Here is a 23,047-nt window from a genome sequence, read left to right as displayed (position 1 = left end):
GCTGTCAGCATTGGTGAAACAACAGGCACCGTCACATGATTCCATCCCACCCAATCAGAAAAAGGAAAGATGGCATCAGTTGTATGAATGTTGGTCCTGACATGCTGATACATTATGCCAATCTTAATTGTGTTTGTTTGTCTTATAGTCTGTTTATTGTTTGTTATCTCTTTCACGTTTCTCCGTACTCCTCTCTGTCAAATCCATTCTTTCCGCCTCTCTCTCGCTCTCCTCTCGCCAAACAAACTCTCTCACTTTCTCTCCTCCAGAGTCGTAGCCCACGTCACTCCCAGTCCACCCAGTCTGGGCTAGCTGACCAGGCCGCTAAGCTGTCCTTTGCCTCGGCTGAGTCTCTGGCTGAGACCATGTCTGAGGCTGACATCCCCCTGGGGTTCAGCCGAACCGACCGCTTCCGCCAGAGTCTGCCCCTGTCCCGCTCAGCCAGCCAGAACAAGCTGCGCTCCCCAGGTGAGACCCAACACCCACACTGGAGCTGGACATGACCCAGACAGTACAGAAACTATACATGACGTGTACATGATCCCGTCTTATCCTTTACCAACTACTGCTACAGTAAGACTGTGCAGAGAATATACGTTACATCAGTGGAGGCTCCTCAGTGGAGGAAGGGGAGGACCATCCTCCTCAGTGAATTCCACAAAAATTAAAAAGAGTGAAACTTTAAAACAGTTATCCTTTTTAGATAAACCTATAGTAAATATATTCACGTCACCAAATAATTGATTAAGACATACTGTTTTGCAATGAAGATCTACTGTAACCTCAACAGCACTCTGTAGGGTATCACCATGGTGTAGCCGGAGGACAGCTAGCTTCCGTCCTCCTCTGGGTACATTGACTTCAATACAAAACCTAGGAGGCTCATGGTTCTCACCCTCTTCCATTGACTTACACAGTAATCCGGAGAATGTCCTCCAACCTATCAGAGCTCTTGCAGCATGAACTGGCATGTTGTCCACCCAATCAAAGGATCAGAGAATGAATCTAGAACTGAAAGCATGAGCTACAGCTAGCTAGCACTGCAGTGCATGAAATGTGGTGAGTAACTGACTCAAAGAGAGAGAAAGAAAATAGTTGAACAGTTTTGAACAAATTAATTTCTTAAAATATTAAGGAGAAGCAAGAGAGAGAAAGAGAGATGTTGTTGAATATTTTGCCTGGTAACAAACAGCTGATGTGTTGTGCACTGAAGCCCACAGGCGAATGGAAAAGGTGAGAGGACAGCTCGTAGATGCGAGAAGGAATTAACAAGCAAAGTGATCAAGCTGTTTACATGTGGCTGATATGAAAGTGAACTGTTTTTGCGTGTGATCAGGGGTGTATTCATTCTGCCGATTCCATTGAAAAACATTTCTTAAAAGGAATCAATATGGAACGAAATGGGGATAAACATACCTGAATTTGTCCAATAGGAACTCATGATGGGTATAGGCCAAATTAAAGTATAATGTAGAAGCCTAAACCTATTGATGTTACATTGAGCTGGGTGAATGGGAATATGAATGACAGTCATCCAATATGCTGTAATAGAAATAAGACCATGCTCATAAAATAAATGAACATCCTCCCTCATCTTAAACGTCACCAACTGCCACTGCATGACATAAACATGACCATGTAACAGCCTTTAGCAGCTACATAGCTGAGGCAACATTTTCCTCATCCCAAAGCTTTTGTTGACTTCAACTTACTCATCTAATCAGAATGGCTTCATACCATTTTCATATTAACATTTACCTAGTTTATCTGCTATCTTATCAAACCTTATCCACTTACATAGTAAATAATTATTCCCATTCCCAATTCCTTTCGTGTTTTGCGGTTTATTTGTATTCACTATTCGATATGAATTATTGTGAAATGATTGAATCGCAAAATATACAATCAATACAATCAAATTTGCATATTTTGTAGCCATTTCAGAAGCGTAAATGATGCACTCCCGGCTGGGCGTTTTTATCAGGGACCAATCACACAGCTCCTGGGTTAGTCATGTAACCTACAGCCTGGTGTCTCTTCGCACCCTCAGATGAGTGTGATGATTCTCTGCCTGCCTGCCCTGTGGTGCGTTACTGCTTACACAACACTGGATCATCCACGCCTCACTTTACATATCTGGGACACGACAACCATACACAGCCATACACTGCAATGCATTTCATTATTAGCACAGGGATCATATGTTCATAGACATTAAGTTATGATTCAAATCCTGACCTATTATTCATTTATTTCTGCTACAGAGTCATATTGAGTGAACTCAGTGTTGGGACAGCTTTACAGTGTGGACTACAGTATCATAAGTGTGAACTCAGTGTTGGGACAGCTTTACAGTGTGAACTACAGTATCACAAGTGTGAACTCAGTGTTGGGACAGCGTTACAGTGTGGGCTACAGTGTCATACCTGTGAACTCAGTGTTGGGACAGCTTTACAGTGTGGACTACAGTATCATAAGTGTGAACTCAGTGTTGGGACAGCTTTACAGTGTGGACTACAGTATCATAAGTGTGAACTCATCGTTGGGACAGCTTTACAGTGTGAACTACAGTATCATAAGTGTGAACTCATTATTGGGACAGCTTTACAGTGTGGACTACAGTATCATAAGTGTGAACTCAGTGTTGGGACAGCTTTACAGTGTGGCCTACAGTATCATAAGTGTGAACTCATCGTTGGGACAGCTTTACAGGGTGGATGGATCAGACTTATAAACATTGGTGGGTGTAGGCGATGCTAAGCACGCAGGGAGAAACAGAGCACTGTAGAAGCAGTGACAGTGACGGATGATGAGCCCTTTGGAAGAGGACTTTAGGCAGTGCTTTAGAACAGTGGCACTCTCTCACTCCCACCTCCTCCTCCTCTGTTTATCAACCAGACCTTCCCTTTATCTCTCTCTCCTTTTCATTTGACTTTCGTCACCCTTTCCTCTATTGTTCTATTATCTCCTGCGCTACCTTCACCCTTGACTTTAAATCCTCTCTCTGTGGCCTAGTGTGGTCAACACATCTACGGTGTCGGCATAGGTTCAAATCCGGCCTGCTGCCCTTTGACCCAGCCTCTCTCTACCTTTTCCCCACTGTCATAATCTCTCTCTAGCTGTTCAGTAAATTTAGAAAAGATCTTCAAAATCTATGATCAATTCTCTCCCCCTCTCTCTTCATCCCTTTCCTTCTCCAGGCGTGCTGTTCCTGCAGTTTGGGGATGAGACGCGGCGGGTGCACATCACCCACGAGCTGAGCAGCCTGGACACGCTGCATGCCCTCATCGTGCACATGTTCCCCCAGAAGCTGACGGCGGGGATGCTTAAGTCCTCCAACACGGCCATCCTGATCAAGGACGAGGCGCGCAACGTCTTCTACGAGCTGGAGGACATCCGGGACATCCAGGACCGCAGCATCATCAAGATCTACCGCAAGGAGCCCATCTACGCCTCCTACCCCGCCACACACCTGGTCAACGGGGACCTGAGGGTGAGACAGGGAGGGGAGAGAAGGGTGAGGGAGGAGAGAGGGATGCTGAGGGAGGGGGGGGGGGGGGGCTGGGCTGGGCGTCTGATAGGGAGATAGGTGGATGGAGGGCTCTGGATTCTACTATACTGATACTGTCACACTACTATTGGGCTTTGACCTTTGAAGGTGCAACAGCTCTTTTGTGTTTATGTTGCAACAGTAAGTTTGACAGGTTGTGGAGGCGTATAGGTTATTTCTCCAGATATTCCCGCTGCGCAGTACTTTTATCTTCAAGAGCACCATATGCTGCCTGGACACTAAATAACAGTGTTTCCCAGGGAGATGAGCTTGTTTCACCCCCTGTGCATGTCTCTGTTTTGGTTGAGTTCAAGGAACCTTGAAGTTGTTCTGTTTTCAGTCCCTTCCATCTGTAATAGTCACACTACATTGCGGATGAATCAGCCATTACCTATGCAAATAATTAGAGTGTGTGTGTGTGTCTCTGTCTGTGCGTATGAATGTGTTTTTGTGAGTGCGTGCAGGCATACTAAAATCCCTAAATTGTGTATGGAGGAACACCAAAATATCCCAGATGAACTAGATTAAATTAAATCATAGAGAGTTCTTATTTCCAGGAGGGTAAAGCCAGGCCTTTGAAGAACATTCAAGTTGCTGGCTCTTTGCTGGCTCTTTGTTCTATGACTGTGTGTGTGAACTGCACACCCCCTCCTAGTTCAGTGCTGTGCTGGGGACTACCCTGCATGTTAACTAACATCTTGACATTGAACTGCTCCCGGGTGTACATTTTTGGGTTTGGATAGTTGGTTTTAACTGTGTTTTCAGGGTTTTATGTAAGTGTGTGTCCCGACTCCTCTGTACAAGTGTGTGTGTGTGTGTGTGTGTGTGTGTGTGTGTGTGTGTGTGTGTGTGTGTGTGTGTGTGTGTGTGTGTGTGTGTGTGTATGTGTGTATGTGTGTGTGTGTGTGTGTTTGTGTGTGTGTGTGTGTGTGTGTGCTTGTGTGTGTGTGATGCCCTCCTTCTGCAATGGCTCTTATACACAGTCCTGTCCATCATCACTTTACAGTATACTGTATGGGAAGATTAGGAGAAAGGAAAGAGGATATTTAAAAAAGGATGAGGAGGCAAAGACACAGGGATGACTAGAGGAAGGAAAGGAGAGTAGGAGAGTTTGAGGAAAGAAACAGGTGAGAGATAATTACTGTAGATTGAGGAAAGACATAAACAGGAGAGAAAGGTAATTACTGTAGGTTGAGGAAAGACAAACAGGAGAGAGAGGTAATTACTGTAGGTTGTGGAAAGACAAACAGGAGAGAGAGGTAATTACTGTAGGTTGAGGAAAGACAAACAGGAGAGAGAGGTAATTACTGTAGGTTGTGGAAAGACAAACAGGAGAGAGAGATAATTACTGTAGGTTGTGGAAAGACATAAACAGGAGAGAGAGGTAATTACTGTAGGTTGTGGAAAGACATAAACAGGAGAGAGAGAGGAATTGAAAAAGTGGGAGATGCAGAGTAAAAATGAGGCAGAATATAAAAGTTTTAGACCATCCAGGCAAGTGGTGGAGGAGAGAAGAAAGAACCTGTGGTGGATGAGGAAATTCCTCACATTCATTCCAATGAACCAGGAGTGGTTTAGTCTCCTGCTTCCTCTCACTTCTCTTCAATAGAGAAGAAATGGATATGTGCAGACATGGAGACATGCTGAATACCAGCTCTTTGTAATCCAGTGGGTTTAGTTGGGCTGGTTAAAAGGAGCTCAGAGGTTCTCTTAGACGAGTGGAAGGAGAAGAAAGAAACAATAAGGCTGGACTAGGCCCCTTTTTTAAGCTCTTTCATTTTCAGTTATTACACTGTAAGGTGACAGTCAATACATGTAGGTAATCCCATATCCTATAAGCCTTACTGTACTCTTGGATAGAGCCATTACTATAGACTTCAATCACACGTGTTGATTGTGTGCTGGTATTTGATGTGGGCTTGTGATGATGAGCCCAGGCTGCCACAGACTGTCCAATGTCAGTGTGATTTCCTATCCTCTGATTGTCAGCCTGGCACAGAGGGGGAGCACAGCGTTTTCATCCACTAGTATCCATGGTAACCTACCCTCCACCCCCGTCCCTGATGTCGTTTCAGAGGGATCTGGTGTACACGTCCCGAGAGTCCTCCCCCACCCGCCGCCTCAACACCCTGCCCTCCTCCTCCGCCTCGCCCCCATCCGGCTCCCCATCCCGCTCACGTCTGTCCTACAGCGGGGGTCGGCCCCCCTCCTTTGCCGGGCCGGGTAGTCACCCCCAGCTACAACAACACTCCCAGCACCAGCAGCACCCCCAGCAGCACCAGCCCCAGCACTCCCACCACCCTGGAGCCGTCTCCCACCACGGGGGCCCCAACGCCGGCCTGTCCTCCTCCCCTAGCGCCATCCTGGAGCGCCGCGACGTCAAGCCCGACGAGGAGGTTTCTGGGAAGAACATGATGCTGGTGAAGGAGGGGCTGTACGCCGACCCCTACAGCCTGGTACACGAGGGCCGCCTCAGCATCGCCTCCACACAGTCGTTGGCTGCCATCGGAGACCCCTTCGGCTTCCCCGTATCCGGTGGGCTGTATCGCCGCGGCTCTGTGCGCTCCCTCAGCACATACTCTGCTGCCGCCCTGCAGGGGGAGCTGGAGGACGCCCTGTACAAGCCTGGAGGTCCCCTCTACTCCGACTCCTATTCCTCAGCCACACTGGGCATGGGCTTCCGCATGCCCCCCTCCTCCCCACAGAAGATCCCTGATATGCAGCTGAGGGACAGGGGGGACTCGTACTCTAGCTCCCCCAGCCGAGCCTCTCCGGTCAGGCAGACCTTCCGCAAGGACTCAGCCTCCTCTTCCGTGTTTGTGGAGAGCCCCAAGTCCAGGCCCAGTTCCAGCTCTGACCCTCTGGTCCTGCAGGCCGGGCCGGGAGGGGACGGGAGCAGGTTTGCGCCGGGATACAGCTCCCCACTCCCTGGAGAGACTTCTGAGTCCAGGTGAGTATGTGTATGTGTGTGTGTGTGTATGTGTGGTTTGATATTTCATGCTTCCTCTATACAGTACGTGTTTCACTAGGTGTTTTCTAGTGTATACTAGTATGTTTTGACGTTACTGTGGGATGTGTGGGTGCACCAGCTTCCATGTTTGTGTGTGTGTGAGTGAACCTAACTGACCAGCGTGTGTTAACCTATTGGCTTTCTCCAGGGAGCGTCTGGATCGTCTGGATCGTATGGAGGCCATGGAGAAACAGATAGCCAGTCTGACAGGCCTGGTTCAGAGTGTACTGACCAAAGCACCCGACAGTGACAGCACGTAAGACCCCCTTAAGAGCCCAAACACACAGAGCCATTCATAGATGTACAGTTGAAGTCAGAAGTTTACATACACCTTAGCCAAATACATTTAAACTCAGTTTTTCACAATTCCAGACATTTAATCCTAGTAAACAAAAAACCTGTTTTAGGTCAGTTAGGATCACCACTTTTTTTAAGAATGTGAAATGTCAGAATTTTAGTAGAGGGAATGATTTATTTCAGCTTTTATTTGTTTCATCACATTCCCAGTGGGTCAGAAGTTTACATATACTCAATTAGTGTTTGGTAGCATTTCCTTTAAATTGTTTAACTTGGGTCAAACGTTTCTGGTAGCCTTCCACAAGCCTCCCACAATAAGTTGGGTGAATTTTGGCCCATTCCTCCTGACAGAGCTGGTGTAACTGAGTCAGGTTTGTAGGCCTCCTTGCTCGCACATGCTTTTTCAGTTCTGCCCACAAATTGTCTATGGGATTGAGGTCAAGGATTGTGATGGCCACTCTAATACCTTGACTTTTTTGTCCTTAAGCCATTTTTCCACAACTTTGGAAGTATGCTTTGGTGTCAATGTCCATTAAGAAGACTCATTTGCGACCAAGCTTTAACTTGTCTTGAGATGCTGCTTCAATATATCTACATCATTTTCCTTCCTCATGATGCCATTTATTTTGTGAAGTGCACCAGTCCCTCCTGCAGCAAAGCACCCTCACAACATGATGCTGCCACCCCCGTGCTTCACAGTTGGGATGGTGTTCTTCGGCTTGCAAGCCTCCCCCTTTTTCCTCAAAGCATAACGATGGTCATTATGGCCAAACAGTTCTATTTTTGTTTCATCAGACCAGAAAACATTTCACCAAAAAGTACGATCTTTGTCCCATGTGCAGTTGCAAACCGTAGTCAGGCTTTTTATGGCGGTTTTGGAGCACTGGCTTCTTCCTCGCTGAGCTGCCTTTCAGGTTATGTCGATATAGGACTCGTTTTACTGTGAATATAGATACTTTTGTACCTGTTTCCTCCAGCATCTTCACAAGGTCCTTTGCTGTTGTTCTGGGATTGATTTGCACTTTGCACCAAAGTACGTTCATGTCTAGGAGACAGAACGTGTCTCCTTCCTGAGCGGTATGATGGCTGCGTGGTACCAAGGTGTTTATACTTGCGTACTATTGTTTGTACAGATGAACGTGGTACCTTCAGGCGTTTGGAAATTGCTCCCAATGATGAACCACACTTGTGGAGGTCTACAATTTGTTTTCTGAGGTCTTGGTTGATTTCTTTTGATTTTCCCATGATGTCATGCAAAGAGGCACTGAGTTTGAAGGTAGGCCTTGACATACATCCACAGGTACACCTCCAATTGACTCAAATTATGTCAATTAGCCTATCAGAAGCTTCTAAAGCCATGCCATCATTTTCTGGAATTTTCCAAGCTGTTTAAAGGCCCAGTCAACACAGTGTATGTGAATTTCTGACCCATTGGAATTGTGATACAGTGAATTATAAGTGAAATAATCTGTCTGTAAACAATTGTTGGAAAAATGACTTGTGTCATGCACAAAGTAGATGTCCTAACTGACTTGCCAAAACTATAGTTTGTTACCAAGAAATGTGTGGAGTGGTTGAAAAACAAGTTTTAATGACTCCAACCTAAGTGTGTGTAAACTTCCGACTTCAGCTGTATATACTACTACAGCAGTAGACCATGACAGGACGAACACAGAAATACATGACTGGTCTCAGGATACTATATTTTAGCAGACCAGAATACGTTCAAGTACATTATTGCAGTATAGTAGTACTGTACATGATTATAGTACAGGTGTCTGCATTAGCACTGTAATTGGCTGGTAATAGTGACCTTGCCCTGTGGACAGTATAAAGCACTCTGTAGTGTAAGTACATCATGCGTAAGTATAGTACAGGTGTTGGCATTAGCACTGTAATTGCCTTGCCCTGTGGCCCTGGTTGATCCTCAGATGCGGCCTACTGCGTCTCTGCATGATGGCGGGCTGCCCTCCGGACCAGGGCTCGGAGTTCTCACGGCCCTTCCCTTTCTCTTCCAGCGAGAAGACCGAATCCAACAGCGACGGCTCCGCCACTGGAAGTGAGTACTACGCGCAAAGTTCTAGCTCAAACTAGATTGAGGTGAATTGAGTTTTAGTTTGATCTTGTAGTCAGACTGCGTCCAGTCCTGCTAACCATTTACAATAGTTCAGGTTGAGCTTAGTTTTCAGGTCCGTTTACCCACTGGGCCAGGCCTAGACCAGTTATTTTAACAGATAAGATGGCTACTGGTCTTTAAACCACAACAGACATAGAATGACATCTCCCTCAACTCGCAACCTAGACACAAACCCATCCCTCTGTCTCAGCTTCCTGTAATATCTCTCTCTTACTCTCACATTTCCTTCCCTTTCTTCTTCTGTTGTATTTCTCTTTTCTCTCACTCCCTCTCTCTCTCCATATCTCTTTCTTCCCCTGTTCCTCATACCTCTGTTTAGCATGAGTGAGTCTGCATAGACTTGCTATTCAATGGCCAGACCTTCAAAGGGCCAGCGAAAAGACACGTCTGCCTTTGATGCCTCTCCTTGACATGAAATAACACCAGAAAATAAAGCTGTTAAATTAGCCGTTTTTCTCTCAGCAATAGTCGATAGAGGAAGTGTCCAGGGGTCCTCATTTGCCTCTGGCAATGTAAACCTTGAAGATTACTCTCAATTTTCCTCCACTCTCTCTTCTCTCTCTTTATCTTTGGTAACTGGCTCACTGCTTCTGTGTTACAGCTGGACGGCTGAAGCGGAAAGGTAGTTTCACTCTTCTTCCCTTCTCCTCTTCTCTTCTATCTCTCCTCTTATCTCTCTGCCCCTGGGTGGGTGTCTGGTGTTGTCACAGCCCCGATATTGGTGGTGGTGTGTCTCTTCTCTTATGTACCCTTTGGTTGTCTATAATCCTCTCTACCCCCCCCCCCCCCCCCCCCCCCCGTCTCTGGTTTTGTGTTGTTGCGTCCTTCTGGGTCTGTCTGGATGTTCATACATCTGAGATTCAGAAGGATATTCTCCTCGCACCATCAACATACTCTCTCTGTTCGTTTTCAGTCTACCTCTGTCCAGGAACTGAGCTGGGATCCTTTACCTGTGCTCCCAAGACTGTGTGTGGAAGTGTGTGTGTGCGCGTGCGTGCATTCATCTGCTGTTGTGTGTCAGATGTCTTTATACATACAGCATTGTAATTAACCCAGTTTCCTCTAACTTCCTCATAACCTGTGTTCTGTCCTGTGATTGTCAGCTCTGACGCCGTCGGCCCCGCTGGCTCTGATGCCCCCCCCTCCCTCCGGAGACAGCCAGGTCACCACCGTCACCCGGCTGCAGATGCAGCTTCACCTCCACGACCTGCAGCAGAACGCCACCGACCTGCGCAAACAGCTCTCCCAGCTCCGCAAGATGCAGGTGAAAACGACTGGGCCTACTCTCAATGCATCTATTAGTACGACTGTTTACACAAACGCGCAGGCACACAGGCACACAGGCACGTGCACACACACACACACACACACACACACACACACACAATAATGAACATGATGTCTTCTTCTACGACACATTTAGGTCATAGTGTGCTTTGCGAGACAATGGAAGATTAAAGTTGTTGTATGTGTTGGTACTAAGAGTTTGAAGCTGTGGTCGTTAAGACCCGAGCCTAGTGAATATCCCTGTGAAGGTGGACGCAGCATCAGATAATGGAAAGAAATGAAACCATTCAACGTTTCCCCTGTGACTCCCTGCGGTACCATGGTTACAGGCTGAGGAGAGAAGAGAATGGTCCTGTCTGTGTTTTAACTCTCTGGGGGGGGGAGTGGTTGCTCTAACACATCAGATCAGTGGGGAAAATAAATTAAGAAGTGTAGAGGATATGGCGTATGTGATTTAGGGACAGCGCAGGGCCGTTTAACAGTCTGCCCTGTCTGTCTCTTCCTTTAGAGAGAGTTTATGAAACATAACAGTGGACACAGTCAGTGGTCCAGTCCACTTCATGCATCGTTAAGCTCTCCCTAGGGCCCAGCTCAATGGCTCATGACTCCTGGGTTTTGTAGTTTTATAGCCTGTGATTTCCTCAACATACTGGTGCGCACAGAGAGGCACAGCAGCAGTACCTGCACCAACTCTCTTCTGATGAGGAACTGGGTTTAAGTGGTTGGATTTATTGTTGGAGAAAGAATACACTGAGTATACAAAACATTATGAATACTTGAACTTTCCACAACATAGACTGACCAGATGAATCCAGGTGAAGGCTATGATCCCTTATTGATGTCACCTGTTAGATCCACTTCAATCACTGTAGATGAAGGGGAGGAGACAAGTTAAATACGGATGTTTAAGCCTTGAGACGATTGAGACATGGATTGTGTGTGTGCCATTCAGAGGGTGAATGGGCAAGACAAAATAAGTGCCTTTGAATGGGGCATTGTGGTACTGTAGGTGCCAGGTGCACCGGTTTGTGTCAAGAACTGGAACGCTGATGGGTTTTTCACACTCAACAGTTTCCCATGTGTATCAAATGAGGTCCACCACCCAAAGGACATCCAGCCAACTTGACACAACTGTGGGAACTATTGGAGTCAACATGGGCCAGCATTCCTGTGGAACACTTTCGACACCTTGTAGAGTCCATGCCCCGACGAATTGAGGTTATTCTGAGGGGAAAAAGATACAGATGGAGAGGAGTCAAGTGGTAAATGGAAGCCAAATGCAGCACAGTGGGACTAGAGAGTAGTAATAATCTCAGTCATTTACCTGTGTGGGAGCCCAAGCCTGGCTCCTAACCTCTGACCCGCCCTGTTGCCCATGGAGACGGCCCCAGGCCTGAATAAGACATGATGCTCATGAATTATGTAGAGCGAGAGAGAGAAGGGAGAGGAAGGGTGAACATGGTAGAGGTAGCATAATGCAGAGAAAGAAACAGAAAGAGAGTAGAAATGTTTTCATTGTGAGAAGTAATGTTGCAGAGCACATTGTTTATACTGTTGTTCAGTTTGATTCCCTGGAACATAAAAGAAATCCATGATTAACTTCCCTTGCTAAGCAGGTGCTTTCATCTCAGTAGTGGTTGTATTGCATACATTATGACAGATTCCATTCATAGTTCTGGATGTGTCTTGAATTTTGATTGAGTGCTTTGCAGTAGGATTTAGAGGTCCCTGCTAGTGCAATTCACTAACTGGAAACCCTGTTGTTGTCTGCTGTGTGTGAACCTTATTTTTCTCTAAGTGAGAAACGCACAAACACACACACACACACACATACACACACACACACACACACACACAGAGCTGTGATGGGTTCCATCATCAGCTAATGACATTCTGTGACAGGTTGGCTCAGAATATCTAACATTATAATATTTTAGAACTAGAAATCACAAAAATAAAAGCTAAAGCAATGAAACCAATATCAATAATCAATAATCAAACAATGAATTTAGGAGAAGTTTTTGCATGTCTGCATTACCGACCGGACACGCAGGACACATGCTCAGGGGCCCTGATTGGGGTCCCATTGATTTTGTTTTAATGTTTGAGCATTAGCCATTGGACAGAGTAGAATTGCAGGAAATTAGCTTTTTTGGTATGCTAATAGCACAACTGCCTGATAATATGGTATGCTAATAGCGCAACTGCCTGATAATATGGTATGCTAATAGCACAACTGCCTGATAATATGGTATGCTAATAGCACAACTGCCTAATAATATGGTATGCTAATAGCACAACTGCCTGATAATATGGTATGCTAATAGCACAACTGCCTGATAATCTGGTATGCTAATAGCACAACTGCCTGATAATATGGTATGCTAATAGCACAACTGCCTGATAATATGGTATGCTAATAGCAGGATGTTGTCACTGTGATTCCTTTGCTATCTTGACCTCTACAAGCTACTTACTGCTCTGGGCAGGACCACCGTAGGTGTGTGATACCAAATTCAGAGGGAGGCTTATTGTATTGCAGCAGATGTGCACCATTAATGATCTGCAGAATTCTCTACTGTTTGACCTCAGACACCTGTAACCTCTATTACCTACACAATTTGGATACACTGATTTCTGCTACATGGACTATCATTCAGAAAACTATTAGTTACACAATATAATCTTGTTTAACCATTCAGTATTGTGTGTGTGTGTGTGTGTGTGTGTGTGTGTGTGTGTGTGTGTGTGTGTGTGTGTGTGTGTGTGTGTGTGTGTGTGTGTGTGTGTGTGTGTGTGTGTGCGTGCGTGTGTGGTTGTGTGTGTTTGTGTGTGTGTGTGCGTGCGTGTGTGGTTGTGTCTGTTTGTGTGTGTGCGTGTGTGTGCGCAGCTCCAGAATCAGGATAGTGTGACGACGCTGCTGAAAAGAACGGAGAAGGAGCTGAACGTGCGTGTGAGTGACGCTCTGAGGAAGCAGGAGGACCCTCTGCAGCGACAGCGCCTCCTGGTGGAAGAGGAGAGACTCAAGTACCTCAACGAGGAGGAGTTTATCATCCAGCAGCTCCAGTCAGTACTCACCTGGTCACGGAATCATTCCTTCCTTAAGATCCGTTTGTTGAATGACTGGTTAACTGACTGACTGACTGATTGACAAAATCTATTCACATGATTATTATTGTTGTTATTATTTGTAGGTCATTAAGATCATTGAGGTTCTAAGGAGGTCCTATGATAATAAGATGGTTGTACTAAGGCAGTAATACAGGCCTTCCTACTGGTAACACAAACAATCTCCATGCGTTACCCAGACACTGCCTGGTTTAGCAGAGTGTGTAACTTTATATGAGTGGACATTGTTGAATGAATCATTTGCCTCGTTAGATCATCGCTGTTAATCTAGGCTTGTTATTAACCGTTGCTAATAGCCATTTTATTTCATTTAAATATTCATACCATTTTGATTTTGATTGGCCGTATGGCTTCAGGCTGATTTACTTGACATCATTAAGTTGGATTTTCATTAGTGGGTTAGCTTCGTCAGCATGTGTGCGTGTGTGTGTGTGTGTGTGTGTGTGTGTGTGTGTGTGTGTGTGTGTGTGTGTGTGTGTGTGTGTGTGTGTGTGTGTGTGTGTGTGTGTGTGTGTGTGTGCCAGCATTCGTGTGTACATGTGTGTGTCCAGACTGTGTGTATGTCTCTCCATCGGTCTTGTGGTTCTCTCGCTTTGACACACACACCACAGTGTTCTCAGTGGAACATTACAGTCTTCATAACATGAACGTTTTCATGTTAACTGTGAAGGTCTTGTGTTGACACGTCTCTCCTGTGTTGTCTCTCCAGTGACCTGGAGAAGTCAGTGGAGGATATCCAGAAGGGTTCGTCTGTCAATCACAAACTGGTGACGGTTCAGGAGCTGGAGGAGAAGGCTTCGCTTCTGAGGAAACTAGGAGAGACACTCACAGAGCTCAAGAGTAAGTCACTCACTGATACACTGATCACTCACAGACACACTGACAGGGTCTCATCACAGGAGTCTGAGTCTGTTAACACCATGTGTTTGATGTATTTGATACCATTCCACTAATTCCGTTCCAGCCATTACCACGAGCCTGTTCTCCCCTATTAGGGGGACACCAACCTCCTGTGGGTCTGATACACTGATCACTCACAGACACACTGACACGGTCTGATACACTGATCACTCACAGACACACTGACACGGTCTGATACACTGATCACTCACAGACACACTGACACGGTCTGATACACTGATCACTCACAGACACACTGACACAGTCTGATACACTGATCACTCACAGACACACTGACACGGTCCACTGATCACTCACAGACACACTGACATGGTCTCATACACTCATCACTCACAGACACACTCTAGGCACTGACTAAGATAGTCAATCACAGACACACATGAGTCTCAAACATCCAGACATCACAATCACCGCTCTCAGAATCAGACTCCTGTTGTAACTCCTGAGATGTGAATATGTAGTGTCCCCTCTCTCTCCCTCTCCCCCTCCAGACCAGTTCCCCAGTCTGCAGAGTAAGATGTAGTGTCCCCTCTCTCTCCCTGTCCCCCTCCAGACCAGTTCCCAAGTCTTCAGAGTAAGATGTAGTGTCCCCTCTTTCTCCCTGTCTCCCTCCAGACCAGTTCCCCAGTCTGCAGAGTAAGATGTAGTGTCCCCTCTCTCTCCCTGTCTCCCTCCAGACCAGTTCCCCAGTCTGCAGAGTAAGATGCGGGTGGTGTTGAGGGTGGAGGTGGAGGCTGTCAAGTTCCTGAAGGAGGAGCCACACAGACTGGACGCCCTGCTGAAACGCTGCAAGAGCGTCACAGACACACTGACCACTATGCGCAGGTACGACCCAACACACTGACCGCCATTGCGCAGGTACGACCCAACACACTGACCGCCATTGCGCAGGTACGACCCAACACACTGACCGCCATTGCACAGGTACGACCCAACACACTGACCGCCATTGCGCAAGTACGACCCAACACACTGACCACCATTGCGCAGGTACAACCCAACACACTGACCGCCATTGCGCAGGTACGACCCAACACACTGACCGCCATTGCGCAGGTACAACCCAACACACTGACCGCCATTGCGCAAGTACGACCCAACACACTGACCGCCATTGAAACATCGACACTGATCCAACATCACAGGTACATGAACGATGTTTAACTCAGAGCCGGCATTGTCTAGCCACAGCCCACCAGCACTGACCACATAACGGCCGATATACAGACGTTACTGGCATCGCCTGACACTGGCTGTGTTTGTGTGGTCAGGCAAGTGAACGAGGGCGTGTGGAAGAAGCAGGAGGACTTCCCCAAGCACAGCAGTGAGGACTTCCGTAAGAGTTGTGACTTTGACATGCCCACCAGCCCCCCTCTCAACCTCAGTGACCTGAGGGGCGGCAGCAGCCTGTCTAACTGGAGCCCCCACTCCAGCCACAGCCATAGTCACAGTCATGGACCCAGCCACCCCTCCTCTGGCCCTCACAGGGACAATCATCCCCCTGTGCCTCACAAGGGCCGGGCCCTGGAAGAGCTGGCCAACCGCGCTGCCGCTGATAAGGCTGTGTCTGTGGAGGTTCGACTGGTAAGGAACCCTTCTGTTACTCCATTCTAGTGTTTAGTCTGTAGTTGTCCTAGTGTAGCATTGGTATGATGATACAGTATGTATAGGTTTTGGAGGAGACTGTGCGTAGGGCATGAGTGAGTCTGCAAGTGTGGATGTCTGCACATGTGTGAGTGAGTGTCAGTGGATTCTGCTGAGGGGAGGACGGCTCATAATAAGAGCTGGAATGGAGCAAATGGAATGGTATCAAACACACAGAGACACATGTTTGAGTGAGTGTCAGTGGATTCTGCTGAGGGGAGGACGGCTCATAATAAGAGCTGGAATGGAGCAAATGGAATGGTATCAAACACACAGAGACACATGTTTGAGTGAGTGTCAGTGGATTCTGCTGAGGGGAGGACGGCTCATAATAAGAGCTGGAATGGAGCAAATGGAATGGTATCAAACACATGGAGACACATGTTTGATGTATTTTATACCATTCCACTGATTCTGCTCCAGTCATGACCACAAGCACATCTTCCCCAATTAAGGTGCCACCAACCTCCCGTGGTGAGTGTGTGTGTGTGTATACAATATCCCTCACTGTGCTATATCTCTCTACGGTTCCCCCTCCCCAGGCAGCAGAGCGGGACTGGGAGGAGAAGCGGGCCAGTCTGACCCAGTACAGTGCTCAAGACATCAACCGTCTGCTGGAGGAGACCCAGGCTGAGCTGATGAAGGCCATCCCAGACCTGGACTTTGCCGCCAAGCAGATCAACAAGCCCTCCTCCAACACACCCTCCCAGTCTCAGACCCCCCAGAGTGGGGGAGGGACCACAGAGCACCGCCCTACCAAGCCCCAGCACGCCACACACAAGCTCTCGGGGAAGGAACCTGGCTCCAGACGTGGTTCTGGTAAGGATACATCAGACCTCTCCTCACCCAACAGAGGTAACAGTAGAGCGTTGTTGTTTTTGATGTACTGATGGGCAGCAGTGTTTTGTCACATACTCAGCTCCTGAATGTGTCAGGGTCGGCTGTGGTGCCAGTATGAATGTACTGTGTCCGGTTCTCTAACGGGTGCCCATGGTATTGCCCTGCCTGCCACAGATGCAGAGCAGCTGACAGTGACTCGCTATCGTACAGAGAAGCCCTCGAAGTCGCCCCCTCCCCCACCACCTCGACGCAGCTTCCCATCATCCCCGGCTGGCCTGATCACCCGCAGTGGAGAGACCCTTATCCCCGGCAAGAGCATGAAGGTGACAGAGCATGAGGCATGGATGTATATTCACACACACACGCACCTCCTGCCTAGTTTCTGATCTCCACTATGTATGTGTGTAAGTCGGAGGTGGAGGAGGCAGAAGCACAGAAGCCCTATGTGAAGCTGCGACGGACGGTGTCTGAAAACCCGCGTCCTGCGTCCACCCCTCCCACCATCGCCTCTGGAGACAAGGAGGAGGGAGAGGAGGACAAGATCGCTGCTGAACTGGAGGTACTGGTATACCAGCTTCGGAAATAGTGGATTAATAGTGTTTGCAGAGTTGATATAGTATTAGTAGAAGTGGTCCCTGAAGGATTTTAGGGAAGGGTGGACGGAATGGGAAATGTTGTTGAAAAACGGCACTTCCTCCGCTTCCCTAATTTTGCCCCTAATTTGGCCTAGAGCTTGTAGCTATATACACACACACACACTCATGACCGTTGTAGGCCTCATTAGCTGGCTGCTTGGTGTGTTAGAGAGGATGGTCAGGTCAAAGCAGCAGGTGCCATATGTCCTCCACACCCCAGGCCTCCTCACTGAGACAGAGAGTCCATTCACTGTGGGCCCAGATTACTGCTGATCACACAGCTTAATCACACACACACACAGAGAGTGACACCCAGAGCTCACAGACCAACCCAGCCTAGCCACGTGGACCTAAATGAAGTGTTGAGTTGTGTGTTTGTCTTTCTGATGCCCTGCTGGAAACAGTAAATTGGACTGATATATATATTTTTTTGATAGACCCGTTATAATAATTGATCTTGATATCATGGATAATTTATACTAATTGAACCATTATTTACATTATTTCAACCTCCCCTCCCTCCTACCCTTCCCCTGGCCAGCTGTTTCAGAGAACCCCCCTCAGGCTCAGCCTGCCCCCTCCCCTGTCCCTACCCAGTGTTCCCCGCAGCAGGACCAGCGTGCCCCCCTCCAGCCTTGACCTATGGCCCCCAGGGGCCCCGGGCACCAAGGTAACGCCGTCGACTGCTGTGTCGACTGCTGCTTCCTGAGACTGCCCTCACCTTCCTCCTCACCCCCCTTCCTCCTCGAACTAACACTTCCACCCCTCTACCCCCTCCCCCAAATACACACTCCCATGTTCCATCAATGATCTCTACACCCCCTCCCAGAGTACACAGTCCCATCCTCACCTTTTATCTCTACCTGCAGAGTGCTCTCCACAGGGTCTCCTGTCAAACACAGCAGCTGGTCACCAGCACACAGAATGTACACTGACCCTATTCTGCTTGGTGCTGTAGGGAAAGTAAAGGAGTTTGTACTATTGTTTTAAATGTAGCCCTTTGGTCCAGCACTCCCCTTGTTCTACACTACCAGCACACACCCCTAAACACACTGTCTCTATACCAACACACACTCACTCCCTGATGGAGTGATCACTCTTCCTTACACACAAACACTCCTGTGACTAGTCACTCTCTGTGTTGGTTGCTGTGCTCTGAAGTGGATGGATGTGCGTGTCTGTGTTAGAGGGTGCCAGTGTGTGTGTGTGTGTGTGTGTGTGTGTGTGTGTGTGTGTGTGTGTGTGTGTGTGTGTGTGTGCGTGTGCGTGTGCGTGTGTGTGAGCAGTTGTGAAACTCTACACTGTGTCTACCAGCTGTCTAGAGCATCGTTGGACCGCTCTGGCCTACAGTGGAAGCAGGGCAGCTCAGACTGCACTGCCAGCATACTGGCATCACACTCACAGGTTAGTGTCCTAATGAGAAGTATTTTAGAACCAGTCAATTACCATTACACTGTTTAGAAAACAATCCTATTTTATCTTATTGAATGTATGTTGGACTATTACTTCTAATCACCCATTTTGTTTAACAGGAACAGAGCACGGCCCTTCCTGGTCCATCCTTCTCTCCTGTCCCCCGGATTGTGCTGACAGAGTGTGTGTCAGTTTCACTCTCTCCCTCAGAAGGCTTTGTCAGAGACTTAACACAGGACCATCAGATGTCCCCAACATTGGACCTGTCCCAGAGCCAGACTGCTCCTCCCCAGACAGTCCCCCAGTTCCAGGAGGTCTCTAAGGGGAAGGATCCCGTCAGCCAGCCCCAGAGGAAGCCCTCTAGGCGGGGGGAGCTGAGAATCCTGGACTCCTTTGAGAAGGAGGAAGAGAGGGAGGAGAGAGAAGAGCTGTCCTTGGTGCTGACTGAGCTGGGGGTGATGGTGATGTCACCCTCGGAGGCCCAGAAGCTCAGCAGGACCTGGGGAGAGGCTCTACAGACACTCACCATCCCACCTCAGCCTTCAGAGGAAAGCACTGAAACCCGTCTGTGTGGGGCTCCACTACTGGTACTCTTCAGGGAGACTGTGACGGTCAGAGAGGCCTACAGGAAGCTGCAGTTACTGCTGGGCAGGGAGGAAGACACAGGGTCAACCAAGGTGGACCCCAAGCCCAGAGCAGGATCTTCTCACTGCAGCCTCAGTACCCTGGGTTCCAGGATAACTCTCGCCCCTGAGCAGCAGGACTCTCTGAGAGAGGTTCTGAGCAGAGGGGTGGAGACAGGGGCCAGGAACCTGAAACTCCCTCACAGCACTGGAACAAAGAGCATTCTAGCCACCCTTCCGGAGCCCAGTCAGGACTCTGCAGAAGCAGCAGTGAAACCCAAAGGGTCTGCAGGTTGTAAGGAGAGCCAGGCCAGGGAAGAACAGGGACTGAACCCCTGGAAGCAGGGAGAGGACATTAGGAGCAGCACCTACAGCAGGCTGGACAGCCTGGATGAAACCATCCGTGAGCTGGAGAACACCCTGCTGGAGCTCAGTGGCCACCCCACCACAGTGCATCTCTCCAACCGCACACTCCCCACTGACACTTCCTTGTCAGAGGCTCCAGCCCCAGCCCAGATGCCTGGCACCAGCACCTCAGAGACCAAGAAGCCCCCAGTCCCACCCAAGCCCAAACCCTCCTACACTCCTGCCACGATGACCAAGGTCTATAACATGCACCCCTGCATAGACTCTGCTCTTTAGAGGGCATGCACTCACTTCTCTCTATCCTCTTCTGTCTTTTTGGCTTTAAGTGTTGGGGTTGCTGTTTCTGCTGAAGCTGAGGCTTTATCTCGTCTTCCTCCTATTGACTTCAGAGGGAATCTGACTGCACATAACACACCAACCTCACATGGAGTTATACCTCACACCTCCGTTGAACCTCTCAACTTGCCAATTCCCACATAGAAGTAATCTGTCGTCTGCTCCCTGTGAAAACGGGTAGATTTTGTCAGTCCAAACAATGTTTTAAATCCTGAAGGCTTTAAATCTTTAATCTGTTCAACTCCAAGGGGCCTGCAGCAGATGCTCTCCTTCTCTGTACTGTGATTAGTTATGTGGGGCTACTGTCGACTTGGAGACGGGTTGTTCATTGTCTTTTCATTGATCCTCTGTTTCTACTCTGTAAACCAGGGCAAGTCCAATCTCTGCTGCAATAAACTGTCGTTTCTCTTTCTCTCCCCTCTTTATTTCCCATCCTCTCTTCACGTCTTTGTCTTGTTCTCTTTGTCCTTTGCTACTTCTCTCGTCTCTGTAATCAATTACCAGTTACCTGCATCCTCAACTATTATAGCTTTACCTTGAACTTTCTTTCGGCTTATCGACAAACTAAATGTTGAAACTTGTTTACAAATTGGTCTGAAACTGAATACAGACACACACTGTTGTTTTCATTATCCCATAGTAAATCATTAGCATAGGGCAGACCAGACCTCGGAGGGCTCATTGCATGCTGGGAGTTGGAGTTTGTCATTTCACCTTTAGGTCAACTCTCCTTGTAAAGCTCCCAAAATGAAATACATGGTTGAATAATGATGATAGATAGAGAGTTAGAGATAGACAGGTGAAGAGGTAGACTGTAGCATGGACCACCATGTTGTCTCAGTGTGTACATGGACTTTCATTCAGTCCAACTGCAGTGGAGTGCCAAGCTACAGTGGGGCTGACTGTCAGGAACCGTTTCTCCTCTCGGCCGTTCAGCTGGAGAAACAGGTCCGTGGGCTTGACGTGGGGTTGGTGTGGAGTTGCAACGTTTTCACGCCTTGTTGCATCACCATTAGCACTGTAACCACCACTGCCTTTAACTGGGTTAGGCCAATCAGATCCTTCACCCAGGTTCCCTACTCTACCCCTGAATGATTCATATTAGCATACCATACTGGGCGCTCCGTCTCCTGTAATCATATGCACTGCCTTTCCTATTAGCCAATGTGCGTGTGTGGAGGGGGTTGGGGAGTAGATAGGATGTGTGTTGGAGTGAGTGAGTGCGTATTTACGTTTTGCATATTAGAGGCAGAGAAAATGGTTGATCCGACGGCATCACATGATGGAGCCCCTGGTGCAGCCACGCTACGCAAAAACCACTTTGAATTTTCCATTTCCATATTCACCTGTTTGTCAGATCTTCTGCAGCCAGTGTGTAATGATGTAGTGAAAGTCAGTGGGGCGAATAGCAGGGAGGTGTTTCAGCGAGGGCTAGAGTGAGGACCCTGATCTTAGGGCTTTCAGCAGCCGGTAGGGATACTGGGTGAGAGCTTCTATTGAGTTGGTATATGTCTGATTAAAAGGAATGAAATGTAAATCTGTTCGTGCTCTGTGACACTAATACTCACATCTCTCCCCTCTTCTCCTCTCCTTGTCTCCTTCTCCAGGGAGGCAACAGCTCTTCAGCTGTGGGTAAAGGCCACTCCTCGGCTGCCTCTCGACTGAAGCACCTGCAGCAGAGCAGCACAGAGAAGACCAAAACTGGCAAGGGCCAGCAGCAGGTACTGTATTCTAGTGAGACTGATCATCTACTACTGACTGCCCCTACCTAACTGACCCCACACCTCGATCTTCTGCACAAGGTAGCCTATTCCACTGTTGTACTAGTGTACCTCCATATCTTGGTGTGACTTCTTAGTCCATAGACTGTCGATGGATTAGCCAGAGCCACTAGTACTCCTAGGGTCCTGTTTGATAAAGGGGATATAGATAGTCTATGGAATAGATAGTGTAGTGCACCAGGGCACCTGAAGGTTTTGAAGGATGTTGGGTTATAAGTTGGGAGATGCAAGGGGACCCAGGGGAGACGGGGAAATGGAACTGATCAGCCGTGTCAGAACAAAGTCAAGCTGAGAGAGAACTTTCTTCTCTGGTGCAGGCAGGAGTCATGTCAATGAAATAAGCTTTAATGTCAATGTTACTTGAAAAATACCAGAGCACTGAAGTGCACCTAAACCCCCTCTACATGCTAAAAATACTTTGATTGGGAATTCAGAGAGGGAGCCATTCATGTGAATCAAGAGAGAGGTGTGTGTGTGTGTGTGTGTGTGTGTGTGTGTGTGTGTGTGTGTGTGTGTGTGTGTGTGTGTGTGTGTGTGTGTGTGTGTGTGTGAGAGAGATTATTTTTTTTTTGTTTTAAATCATCTTTATTGGGTCTGAGAGCCCACAACACAATAAATACTCATACAAAACCACAGTTACACATCAATTAAAAACACAACTCCAATTTCTCCTCCACAGTAACTAAACACAACAACCTCTGAATACCCCATATACTCATAAACAGATCAATATTGTTGACAAGTTTATAATAGGCAAACTCAACCCTCAATCTCGCTGCCAACATTCACTCCAGCATTCCCACCACAGGGTCTTCCATGTCGCTAATTTTGCTGCCCCTAACACAAAATTAAGCAACACAACTACACCCTTTTGACTATACCTGTACTTTGGCCCCAATATATACAGTTGGGAAGAGAAAACCTCTCCCAATGCTGAGAACCAATTAGTGATCAGGTCAATCATCCTGACCAACCTGGGACACTGTAAAAACAGATGTGCCAGAGTTTCAGACTCAGCACAGAATGGACACCCTTCCCCAACAGTAGGATCCAGGTGTACCAGATGCATGTTGGTGGC

At 47.8% G+C, this 23,047-nt stretch overlaps 1 protein-coding gene across 20 annotated transcripts in view; it reads left to right on the top strand.

Moving 5' to 3' along the window:
- The window catches only part of srcin1a (SRC kinase signaling inhibitor 1a), a 56,900-nt gene that overhangs the window by 14,352 nt on the left and 19,501 nt on the right, over positions 1–23,047 (top strand). For 5 of the 20 annotated variants that reach the window (XM_090193258.1, XM_090193257.1, XM_090193264.1 and 2 more), the window contains 17 exons: positions 270–468; positions 3,201–3,493; positions 5,626–6,500; positions 6,709–6,816; positions 8,789–8,916; positions 9,596–9,616; positions 10,098–10,258; positions 13,172–13,347; positions 14,120–14,250; positions 15,009–15,156; positions 15,603–15,915; positions 16,518–16,794; positions 16,990–17,138; positions 17,225–17,374; positions 18,765–18,854; positions 18,983–20,089; positions 21,796–21,909. In XM_090193258.1, the coding sequence (XP_090049384.1) occupies positions 270–468; positions 3,201–3,493; positions 5,626–6,500; positions 6,709–6,816; positions 8,789–8,916; positions 9,596–9,616; positions 10,098–10,258; positions 13,172–13,347; positions 14,120–14,250; positions 15,009–15,156; positions 15,603–15,915; positions 16,518–16,794; positions 16,990–17,138; positions 17,225–17,374; positions 18,765–18,854; positions 18,983–20,089; positions 21,796–21,909 (4,440 nt within the window). Of the gene's footprint in view, positions 1–269; positions 469–3,200; positions 3,494–5,625; positions 6,501–6,708; positions 6,817–8,788; positions 8,917–9,595; positions 9,617–10,097; positions 10,259–13,171; positions 13,348–14,119; positions 14,251–15,008; positions 15,157–15,602; positions 15,916–16,517; positions 16,795–16,989; positions 17,139–17,224; positions 17,375–17,991; positions 18,121–18,764; positions 18,855–18,982; positions 20,090–21,795; positions 21,915–23,047 lie in introns of all 20 variants that reach the window. The other 15 variants (XM_090193263.1, XM_090193262.1, XM_090193267.1 and 12 more) reach the window with 8 other exon arrangements.

Source organism: Oncorhynchus mykiss, chromosome 12 (genome assembly GCF_057628025.1).
Source record: "Oncorhynchus mykiss isolate SJ-2025 chromosome 12, ASM5762802v1, whole genome shotgun sequence".
Lineage (NCBI taxonomy): Eukaryota > Metazoa > Chordata > Actinopteri > Salmoniformes > Salmonidae > Oncorhynchus > Oncorhynchus mykiss.
Note: the sequence above shows the minus strand (reverse complement) of the source record. Positions and strands in the feature narration are given on the sequence as shown.